This window comes from Aedes aegypti, unplaced genomic scaffold, assembly GCF_002204515.2.
Source record: "Aedes aegypti strain LVP_AGWG unplaced genomic scaffold, AaegL5.0 Primary Assembly AGWG_AaegL5_hic_scaff_2349_PBJ_arrow, whole genome shotgun sequence".
Taxonomy (NCBI): domain Eukaryota; kingdom Metazoa; phylum Arthropoda; class Insecta; order Diptera; family Culicidae; genus Aedes; species Aedes aegypti.
The window spans coordinates 1,742-13,924 of record NW_018735871.1 but is presented as its reverse complement, the minus strand read 5'-3'; the positions used below and the strand labels follow the sequence as shown (position 1 = coordinate 13,924).

The 12,183-nt window shown below is 35.8% G+C and overlaps 1 protein-coding gene across 1 annotated transcript; it reads right to left on the bottom strand.

Moving 5' to 3' along the window:
- Window positions 1–3,017: 3,017 nt before the first annotated feature.
- Window positions 3,018–11,854, bottom strand: LOC5578087 (neuropeptide Y receptor type 5). The gene is given in 4 exon segments (XM_001656731.3): window positions 3,018–3,283; window positions 3,286–4,090; window positions 11,188–11,308; window positions 11,369–11,854. Coding segments are annotated over 4 exon segments (1,425 nt in total). The 5' UTR covers window positions 11,602–11,854.
- Window positions 11,855–12,183: the final 329 nt, after the last annotated feature.

Below are 12,183 nucleotides of genomic sequence, written 5' to 3'. Positions count from 1 at the left end.
ATCTTCTTACATCTAACCCGTGGACTGTTAGAACACGCTAAGTCTAATAACTTCCAATTTGGGTCCGTTTGTAGTTAATATATTAATATGGTAATTTTATGGCTTAGGGATGGTACACAAATTATGTCACGCTAAATTTCAACATTTCGATCCCCTTTCCCCTTGTGATAAATCACACTTTTTGTATGAATCCTCCGAAAATTTTGTAAGGCTTGTCACACTTGACTTGACCCCTCCCCCCTTGAGGTGTGACATAATTCGTGCATGAATTGTTAGGGACGCTTTGAAGGTGATTCTGAGGTCGATCCCACGAGGGATCGCAAGGATGTAGAATAGACTAAAACAAAAAAGTTATAAAATTCAATTGGGGCACCACCTTGATTAAACAGCGCCTTAAGGTAAGAAAAAGGCCATCTTAATGTTTTAACTCAATTAGTTGCGCTATCAGCTGGCGCATTCAATTCAAATATGTTCAAAGTATTTCGATTCTATCATACCCGAAAAAAGTTCAACGTGAATTTGAAACTGTGAATTTTGCGAGACAAAAATAGCATCCCGTCAAACGGGATGACTTGCAACACATTATTTTTATATGTCAAAAATAATTCTTTTAAATGGCATGAAAAACTGATACTTGATGAACGTTCAAAGGCATGGCTTGAAAACACAGCGCATTATATTTTAGGTAATTTTGTAACAACTTTTAATTAAAGTACTTTTTTTAATAGTTCCATTGCGGGGTGACTTGCAACACTTAATTTCCAAGCAATATCTTCTTTATAAACAAAGAGTAATAATTCATAGATCAACTATAAACACCCGTTAAAATATATTAGTCAGTTAAGAAATAGAATCTCGACGTTTAACGCTTCATTTCCCCAAGTAAGAATAACTGAATTTGTTTCTTACAAATAGGTAATCAAAACGCTCTTGTATTGATTCACGTACTTTGAATACTCTTCTTCTTGGCATTACGACCTCACCGGGACAGAGCCTGCTTCTCAGCTCAGTGTTCAATTAGCACTTCCACAGTTATTCACTGAGAGCTTTCTATGCCAGAGTTGTCATTTCTGCATTCGATATCGTGTGGCAGGTACGATGATACTCACAAAAACACATGTTTACTCATTTTTCTAATGTTTTCCATTGGTTTAAGTCAAAAAAACTTTTTTTTTTTTAGATTTTGTCACACCTAGAGTGTCCATTCCCCGGCCATTTTGCTTGTCCCGGGATTTGGGACAAACATTGATGCTTGTCCCGGGAAAACCCCGGGATCCCGGGATTTTTATTAAAACTTGTATTTTTGTTGAAATGGAAGTAAAATTTCCATTTTACAATGTTTTTACATATTAAATTGGAATTTAATTTAAAATAGAGATTGTTTTTCAAGAAAAACAGTTGAAATATATAAATTAATTACAGCGAATTTATTCTTATAAAGTTCTGCTTACTTAATAAATATCAAAACTTACCTTGAATAATTAGGTACAGAGACGAACCAGCCAAGGGCTGAAATTCTCTCTAATAAAGAAAATTCATCCTTCATAATTAGGTACGGGTATGTTGGGAAAGTTAACAAATTCTCTATTATAAATGAAAGAATGATAAAATTTTAACATAATAATATTAATACAATTTTATCCAGAAAATTTGAAAAATCATCATCATCATCACTTTCTAAGAGAACGATTGAACCATTGAAGGTACTGTAGTGGATCAAGGTAATTAGGAATTTTGATTACTTTCAGATTAGTTTTATCAGTCTAGGGTTATGGAAACGGCCAATGCCGTAAAAATAATGAATATAATAAGGAGACTAATGAAAAAATTTTCCTTTTTTGGTAATTTAGCTTTTTTATGAAAACATTTACTCATGATTTTGTTTTTTTATTTTATCGAATAAAGTTTACGAAACTATGCTCGTCATGTCCATTGCGGCTTAAACCAGCTGACGGTGTTTTGAAAATTACGAAGTTCAGGTTTTTTTCGAATAAAATTTGATTCTGAGAAAGTATGTCATTGTTTTGCTTGTAAATTTAGCGGTTTTTATACATTTTTTCAGTCACCACGGGAATCCCGGGATTCCAGAGATGGTATAATTTATATCCCGGGAAACGGGAAATCCCAAAATTCTTTAAATCCAGGAATTTTTGTCCCGGTATGTCCCGGGATGGACACTTTAGTCACACCCTTTGGCTTAAACTCAAATTTGTTTATTTTTGTGTTTTTGTTTTGTTTTGGTGTATTTTGTTTTCCGTGTCTCTTCCGAAATGTCGGATATACGGAGAAATCAGACTACCCAAAAAATGAGTTCTTTTAACTCAAATTTGGGTTAACTGCATGAACCTACAAAGGTTCAGGTTCAAAAAGGATTTAGTTTCGAACTAACTTAAACATAAAAAGTTAGTTTTCTAACATCATCATAAAAAAACATAAATTTAATTCTCTTGTTTAAACAGGCATTAGATACTTTTCAGGGGCCCATATAGCCATAGTGAAAAATGTGCAGCTATTCAGCAAGACCAAGCTGAGGGTCATAGGTTCGAATGTGGTTGAGGATCTTTTCGGGTTGAATTTTTTTCTCGGCTTCCCAGGGTATAGAGTATTTTCATACCAACCACACGATATAAAAATGATTAATTTGCAAAGAAAGCTCTATGATAATAATTGTGAATGTGTTCACAAGAACACTTAGCTAAAATCAGGCTCTGTTCCGGTGGGGACTTAACGCCAGAAAGAAGAAGACACTCAATAAAAATTTAAAATAATGCATGTGATACAGGTTACTAGCTGAGAAGAACGTCTTCCTCTTTTTGTTTTATTTCAGCCAAAAACATCACATGGAATATTTCGATAGAATGGGAAGTTTCTTTCAAAATACTCAGAAATAACTACTAACACAAAAGCTGCACAAAACAAATTCACATTTATATTTTCAAAAATTGTTGCAAACAACATACACATTACATTTTCACACTAACCTCCATCGTTACCCTCAATCTCCACTAAACATTCCGTCACGTTGCTTTTGCTGTTGATGCGGTCGCTTCTTCCCCACCCGCAGTGTAACTTCCCCTTTGCCACTGTGTTACATGCTCAGAGAACTTGGTCCTCACCCGTTGAGCTCCTCGGCGGCAAGGATCCACCCAAAAGCGTTCGCACATCGTTTTGAGAAACACCGTCACCTTGATCGTCTCCCCCAGGAAGGTGTAGATCAGCGGATTCAGCACGCAGTTCAGCATGGCCATTATCCCAAAAATGTAGTGCAGCATCCAGAAGGTGTTTGTGTTGCAGTGCCGTGCAGCTTTATCAGCAGGAATATCCAGGTCGGCAATCGACACAGGAAAAACACCGACATGATAAACACGATGGCTTTGAACATGCGCAGCTGGCGCTTTTTTCCGATTGTTGGACGCCGGGCTGGTGCTGGGAGCTGTGGGAGGTGGTGGGGGAGGCACCTGTGGGGCGAGTGTTGATCTACGCAATTGGAGCACACACACTTAGAGACGGAGTAAGCGGTGTGACGTACCGGAAATGAAGGAGGACGACGATCCGAAGCATTGCTCGAGCTGATGTTGGTTGAGGTGGTTTTGCGTTCCCCTGTGCTGTCGGTGAACATGCCAGTTTTGGATTTCTTATGCACTTTGCTGCGATTGTCAAGTGGGTTCCTTCGAATCCAGATTTCTTTAGCGATGATAGAGTTGAGCCAAAGGAATGATAATAACAGCGGTAGAAAGATCACAGTGAACACAATTCCAAAGTAGTATCCATTTTTGCTCTTATCGGTGGCGCATATTTCTGCTAAAAAGTAACCCGTAATCACGTCTGAATGGGTTCTATCGGCTATGAGTACGATAACGTGGTAGATCTGGTACAAGGTTAGCATTGGGCTGGATACTCCGGCTGCAAGGCCCCATATCAGAACGGCACAGGCCACGCACAATACGCCGCTGGGTTCCCAAGCTCCCTTGGTCAGTCGCACCACAGCCATGTACCGGTCCAGAGCGATCGCCACCAAAGTGATACTATCCACCAGCACGGCCATCGTTTGGAAGAAGGGGGCAAACGTGCACATTAGCTCTCCGAGGGTCTGTGAAATCGAAAACCATAAAAAATACATAAAATTATAGGCAGTAAAATTGTCAAAGCTCTGAGCCATTTTTATGTTACTATAAGCGCTGTATGTAAGTGCATTTAACTGTCGAGTTTCAGATGATGTCAAAGTGAACTACATGAAGCCTAAAAAGCTTCCATGCTTTCTATCAAGATTCTGAATTCTCGCTCACTCTCACGATTGAAGCAGATTTCTCCAGCGCAGGATTATGCGTAGTATTAAAAATAATTTATGTTTCACACATTTTTCAACACTTGCATTTTAGCAATATTGTTTTGAAAGCTTCATCTGTACTATATGTGTGTATGGGCCATTAGGGTGGGGCTTATTTCCAAAAATCTTCCGTAGTCAGGATTTACAAAGTGGAAAATGACCACCGGTCCCAAAATATCATCCTGTGAAAAAATGAGATTTTTTGGTGAAGGTTTAGAGGTGGCGCAAAGGGCGTAAGTGCAATTTTCCCATTCTAGTGAACTTTGAAAAAATTTGGTATGCTTTTCAGCTTGTTTTGGTGATTTTAGGACCTTTAAGTGCAAAAATTCGCCTCAAAATTGCGATATTTCTACTCCTTTAGATGATATTTGACGAAATATATTTATACATGCGATTTTTGGCCCTTGTATAGGTTACACTGACTGATTACTATGAACCCGAATAAGCATATGATTAGCTGGGGAGAATTCGATTCTACCCCATTACCCCGAATCCCATCACCCCGAATGCCGTAAACCCGAAGTTCACTAGAATGGGAAAATTGCACTTACGCCCTTTGCGCCACCTATAAACCTTCACCGAAAATTCTCATTTTTTCACAGGATGTTATTTTGGGACCGATGATCATTTTCCACTTTGTAAATCCTGCCTACGGAAGATTTTTGGAAACAAGCTCCACCCTAATGGGCCATGTAAAACCAAAATAGCATAAGTGGCCATTATTCAAAAACATAATCTTCAATTTTTTTGTTTTTGGTATGGTAGAATAAGTGTTTTCCATAGAAAAATTGATCACTTTGCCTCAATAATAACTTTTGAAAATGGCCTATAACTTATTGCATGCAACTTATTTGAAAACTTCTAACTCCGAAACTGTTGATAGTAGAGAAAAATGTTGTATGAATGAGTTATAGTGAACCGTTTGGACTAGAAGAAAAAAATACACGCTGAAAAAATATTTTGTTTATTTTCATCAAAAAATCAAAAATAAAATTTAAATTTTAAATTACTCAAAAATCCTATTTTTAATATTTTTTAAATTGTCACCATAGAATCTTGATAGCAAACAGATGTTTGGGACAAATTTTCATGATGGTGAAATTTTTAATAAAATAGTTTTTCTAAGAACAACTTTTGGCCGATTTTCAATTTTTTTTTTGTCAAAATAAATACGTTCTGATGATAACAATAATAATCTTGAAATTATTGTGAACCATAATGATTGTATGGAGAATTTCTTAAAAGTAGCCATTTACCAATTATATCGAGTTTAGTGCAAAAATATAATTTAATTATTGGAATTGGCCATTTTTATTAGCTTTTCGCGATTCTTCATCAAGGAAAATAAGTAAAGTGAAAAGAAATATGGTCTTTACTCTCGAAAACGTATTATTATTGACGGAGAATCGCGAATAACTAATGAAAATGGCCTGTTTAAGTATTTTAATATTAATTAATTGTATTTAATTTCATTAAACTCGGAATAATTCGAAAATGGCTGCTCCTAGAGAAATTATCCTTGTAATCATTTTGGTTTAGAATCATTTCAAAAATCTTATTGTATCATCAGAACGTATTTATTTTGACAAAAAAAACATAATTTTGAAAATCAACCAAACGTTGTTCTTAGAAGAACTTTTTTTTATTAAAAATTTCTCCATCATGTAACTTTGTCCCAAACATCTGCTTGCTATCAAGAGTCTATGGTAAAAATTTAAAAAATATTATAAATGGGAAAATTTGTGTAATTTAAAATTTAATTATTATGTTTGAATTTTTCATGGAAAAACATAAAATATTTTTTAGTGTGTATTTTTTTTTTGTAGGCCAAACGGTTCACTACAACTTCCTCACACAACAATTTTACTCTAAAATCAATAGTTTTGAAGTTAGAGATTTTCATATAAGTTTCATGCAAAAATGGTTTGGCCATTTTCAAAAGTTATTCTCGAGTCTATTTTCTATGGATAACATTTATTGTATCATACCAAAATCATGTGTAAAATTTTCTGCAAATCGAAGATGGTCGAATTCTGTGACTGACCGATTTGACATGGAATTCGTCTACTGAAAGTGCTATGAATTAATTTGAGATAAATTATATTTTAGAAAATAGATTCACATGTGACGAACTTGGATCAGCTTGAAAAATGTATATAAAATTTCTTGCAATAGAATGTATATTTCACGGAGTCATTTGTTCAATCCCAGGCTCCGTTCGTGGGTAGATTACTTTGTATATGTATCTTGGTTATACAGTCTGTATCTGCCGATATCTTTCAATTTGCCCTTGATAGTTCCACACTCATTCGCAATCGTTAAAACCAAAAACTGACATAATATTGTCTTCATCTCGTTGTATTGTATTTTTGTTCTGACTATATTTCCTTCAACACTACAATAGAACACGGGGTAATATGCGCCCGTAAGCAGAAATTCAGCTTGTTTGTCGAATTTGTTTTTGTTCGAGTTTACAAGGAAGTCACATTAATAAGCTAGCTATTACTATCACAGCCATTGGATTGAGGCAATCATATCTAAGAAATTAATGAGACCACAGTCAGATTTTCAAAACATTTCATGCAATTTTATCCATCTTAAACCATTTCAAGTAGTCTTGAGCTGTTTTAGGCTTGTTCATCCGTTTTAAGCTATTTTAAGTAGGTTTTAGCCATTTCAAATCTTTTTATACAGTTTAAAGCCGTTTTAACTCGTTTTTAACAGTTTAAGGTCTTTTCTAGCTGTTTTAAACCGTTCGTAGCACTTTATGTCCTTTGTCTTAATCAATACAAAATGTGGACATTTCAAACAGACAATATGCTATGTCGATTCAAACATGTTTTTAAAACCTTATTTTCTATAAGATATTTTGGAGGCGATTATTCATCTTCAAGAAATCCGAAAAAAAAACTTTTTTATTTAACGTGGTTTAAAACCATTTAAAGCATTTTTTTAACCGTTTTAAACCTTTTCAGCAGCTTAAAGACGCTTCAAGCAGTTTTAACCCACTTTAAGCCATTTTATGTCATATCAAGCCGTCTAAGCTTTTTAAGGTGAAGGTTCATTGAGCTCGTAAACATAATGTTGCCACCCACTCGAGCCACCCGCTAAAGCACCCTCTCGAGCCACCCAACAAGGCGGAGCACAATGTTATGTGCGTCGGCCAAAAATAAATCATCATGTTTCATGTATACCTCCACCAACAAAACCATGTAGGTAGTGTTACTTGCACACGTTTCATACAATGGTATTATTGTCGATATGAATTCATCAACAACTTCATAAAAACTCAAAATCACAATTTATTTCAATTGGTAGTGAAAACATGTTTTTTGACCAAAATTATAAGCATTTTTCACACCATGCGTGTGTTGTTTACTATTTTTTGGCAGTTTTCTTTTCTCTTCTCTCGCTTCTCACGGACGGAGAAAGTTGCCATCAGTATGCATTTGAATTCTACAGTCAATTGTACTGCATAATATCTTATATTCATTTTTGCTGTTAAATTGCGTTGTACATTGTTTTACTCACGCATAAAAATGTTTTGCAACACTTGTGACATTGTACACCTTTTGAGTATTATGAAATTGTAAAATACGTGGTTGTAGCAAGTGTATGAATATCCAAACCATTCTAATTGCAAACATAAAAACTGGTATCACTTAATATCAGTGAGAGCGGCGAATCCGAATCATAAACAATGTTGGCTCAGTGAATTCGCGTTCCGGTGCTGTTTTCGAGCACAAATTGACTAATATAAGTGATTTATTGCTCCCAGGAGCATTGTGCGTGAATAATCAAAGTGTTTCAAGTATCGCATTAGATTTTTGAATTGCTACGGTGAGTAGAAATACGATTACAAGTGAGTTTTAGAACGGGCACCGAAAAGCCAGCAAACAATATCTCGGTGCGTGAAGAAGAAGTGATTCGGAAGTGCGTGGTATTTTACAACACAAATCACAGCAATAACTACGTATTTGCATTCAAAAACTGGTGATTTGTGAAAAACATATTATGGATTGCTTTCAGTTAAGAAACCACCGCTCTACAATAAGGTAGTAACTTAAAATAATCATTTTTTGTGATCGCTCTCCAAAACACTGTAAGAAGTGTGGGAGGAGGGAGCGGAAAGCAAGGGGGAAGTACGGTGCCATATTAGAGGCCATTTTGGTACTCATGGGGATATGTCCTTAAGCCATTTTAAGGTAATCGAAAAACTAAACATTATATATGTTTTGCAATAGAGCTCACGACTCCCCAGTAAACACACCATCGTTTATGATGAGATATAAGAGTACAAATGTGGAGGCGATATACGTACATCTTGCATTCAGCCTTATGGCGCATGTACGTATATCGCCTCCACATTTGTACTCTTATGCGCTATTGTATACGAGTTTGTGTTTACTGGGTCCCTGTTCACTAGATAGAAAGCGTTACCCCTACACCACGAGAGGACTCATGAATGCTGAAGTTTACCTGAATTCGATTCCAGCTCAATAATCACGTGGTCCTCATATGTGGCATATATGCTGTTTTGAGCCGTTTTAAACCGTTTCTGACGTATCAATCCGTTTTCAGCCATTTTAAACTGAATTTAGTACTATACCATTTAATTCCATTAGAGTTTGTATCCTTTGACACATACGCGTATTTCGACCTCAACTGTGAGGTCGAAATACGCGTATCTGTCAAAGGATACAAACTCTAGTGGAATTAAATGGCCTTACACTTGAGGTCGAAATACGCGTATCTATCAAAGGATACAAACTCTAGTGGAAACACGACACTGAAGACGGCCTTACAGTTGTGGTCGAAATACGCGTATCTGCCAAAGGATACAAACTCTAGTGGAATTAAATGGTATAGTCCAAATTCGGTTTTTTCATCTACTTATAGGTATTCTACTAAACAGCTCGAAGATTTATTATCATTTTAAACTATTTTTAGCCATTTTAAACAATTTTCACCCATTTAAAGCCACCTCAACACATTGCAGACCATTTTAAGCTATTTTAAGCCATTTTACATCGTTTTAAGCTATTTTATGCAGTTTTACGCCGTTATAAGCCATTTTTAGCAACTTTTAGCCATTTTAAGCCATTTTTAGTCGTTGTTACCTTTTTGCGCCGTTGTAAGCAATGCTCATTAATTTTAAGCTATTTTAAGCTGGGTTTAGTCATTTTAAGCCGTTTTAACTCGTTTTTAGCAGTTCGAAGTCGTTTCTAGCCGTTTTTAAGGCAGCGTCTATTTATTACGTTACGCTTTTTGTATGAAAAATTTAAAATTTTTGTATGAGCCGTAACGCTTGAGCCTACTCCCCAAGAGCGTTACGTAATTTATGTTTTGTTTCCCAGACTTAAAAAATCCGAACCAGGATTTTTATTTTTTAAATCCCGGGATTTCCCTAAAAACAAGTATAAAGCTTGTCGAAGCTTAACTGAAGTTTGAAATTTTGATACATTAAAGAACATATAGGATATAAGCCGTATTTCAACATTTTTGAAAAAGAATTTTGTTTTCTAATATGTGATTTTGATTTTTGACTTATTGCAAAATTTCAGACAATTCTGCCAAGAAAACAAAAACCTATGCTGTAGTGAATCATGAAAGCGCTAATGTAGGTCTTTATTTTATATTGAGTGGAATTTTGAACTTTGTTTTCAGATGATTTCTTCCGTATTTATAACTACCAAACAAATTTTCAAGCATTAGGTAACTAGGTACACCCATGATCACTGACACATGCGCTGCTATCGGGCGAATTGTATGAAACTTGGCAGTAAGATGCACTTCACGGATCAAATTGTTGCAAAATATGAGCCCGATTACTTCAAAATAAAAAAAAATCCATTCCGCACTTTGTTTATGAACTGAATTACAAGACATTCTTCTTTCATAAGAATTTTCATTAGACATATTGTAAACAATTTTTTAAATACTCTCATGAAAATTTTGTGATAGGGAGCCACATCCTATTCTTGGCATTTTTGATTCACTTCGGCAGTGGGGTTTTTTGGAACCTACAAAGCATATATTTTGCCACAATATGCGTCGTATTGGAACGCTTCTTTTTGCAAAGTTTCAGATAATTCTGCCGATAAAAGCCCCCCATGCCAAAGTGAATCATGGAAGTGCCCAAGTAGCTCTGCACCATATATGTTTGAGAATATTCCTCTATCCATTTAGTGCCTCTCGTTTCATCAACATTTTTTTTTTTATTACATGATCCCATCTCCAACAAGAAAATAAACGCTACTTTAGGGAACTACAGTAATAACTTCATGAATCTATGTTACTCAACTTGATATGAACTAATGTGACCATACGGGATTTTCAACCACACTTCCTGGCTCACTGTTCTGATCCCTACAAACACATTTCTGAAGTGTGTGTAATCTGTAACTCGATTAATTAGTCCCTACAATATTAACTCATGGAGGTTAGAATTCAAATGACATCCATCATTTCTAGTCTAGATTAACATGTCCAGTGAAATTTTCTTGTTAAAGAAATGGAAAGAAAACAGCCCTTACAAAATTATTCATTAATTACGATTCCTAAAACAATTTTCTGTCTTATTATGTTTAACTTGATGTTTCTGGAATTCTTGGGATTTTCGCAATATATACCAGGATCCTGGATTTTTAAGATCTCGGGTAATCCTGGTATTTTTGTCCCAGGAAATCCCGAGCTAGACCTTCTAGTCATAACCTGCACGTTAATCATGTCGCCTTAATTGATTAAAGAATTCAGAGAGATAAAATAAAGTTGAGTGCGAATATATCACCTACTTGGGAACACATTTGTACGGAGTGAGAACATTGAAAAAAACTCAAAAGAAACATATTGATACTTACCCACAATGAATTGTATTCAGTATTAAACTGCGACAAATACACTATTGACGTAATTGTTACGAAAAGTATATCGCTCAACGCCAGGGAGAGTAGACACACGCGAAACAAATGCCGTTGTTCCCTATTGTGAAATTAAACATTAGATTCTTCACCAATCCGCCATAAAAAAAATCTACCCTACCTCCGAATATTGGTAATAAACGTCACCACATTGCCGAATATGGCCAGTACCATCACCAGAATAACCAGCACCGTAAAAACCGTCCTCTGTTCCGTGCTAAGATTCTTAAGCGAATTTTCCCAATATCCAATCAACTGGTCCCTCGGACTGGCATCCAAATCCTGAAAGTTTGCTGCAGTGATGTTGTTCGATGACAAATACTGGAACGCCGATTCACTAATTTGGAATGCCATTGTGGGTGTTTTCTATATCCTTGCAGGATTCTTCACGATAAAATGATTCCACAGGACCTAAGTACCTTGTCCCGAATTCATCTTTTTTCCACTGATTGCAAACTTGTAACTAGCAATAAGGATCGACGTCCTCGCTTGTGAAGCTGAATTTATGATTCCGACTTTATTGGTGGGTTGTGCGAAAATGGCACACACGGTCGGCAGAGAAATGTGTCTGAGCCAATATATTTTCCTGAATCGGTTATCTGTTGGCTTTGGGCCGATGGAAAACGGTAATGGTAAGCTGATAAGGGGCAATACGCATATAGAAATGGTGATTTTTTACGGTTATCGATAGTGTGCCGATAAGCTGATTGACAATTGCTTGTTTCACGGAATAATTAATTCCTGTTAAGACACAAATAGTGCAATAGGATTTTGTTCTCGGTTATGTTAGAGAACCGACGTTTAACGAGAAGCTTCACCAAATCGTTCTTCAACATTAAACACAGCATGACTTTTATTACTTTATTATCTTCATTAAAGTGAATCTCAGCACTTGGAACTAATTCTTTACTACGCTTCACCTCACATTTTCATATT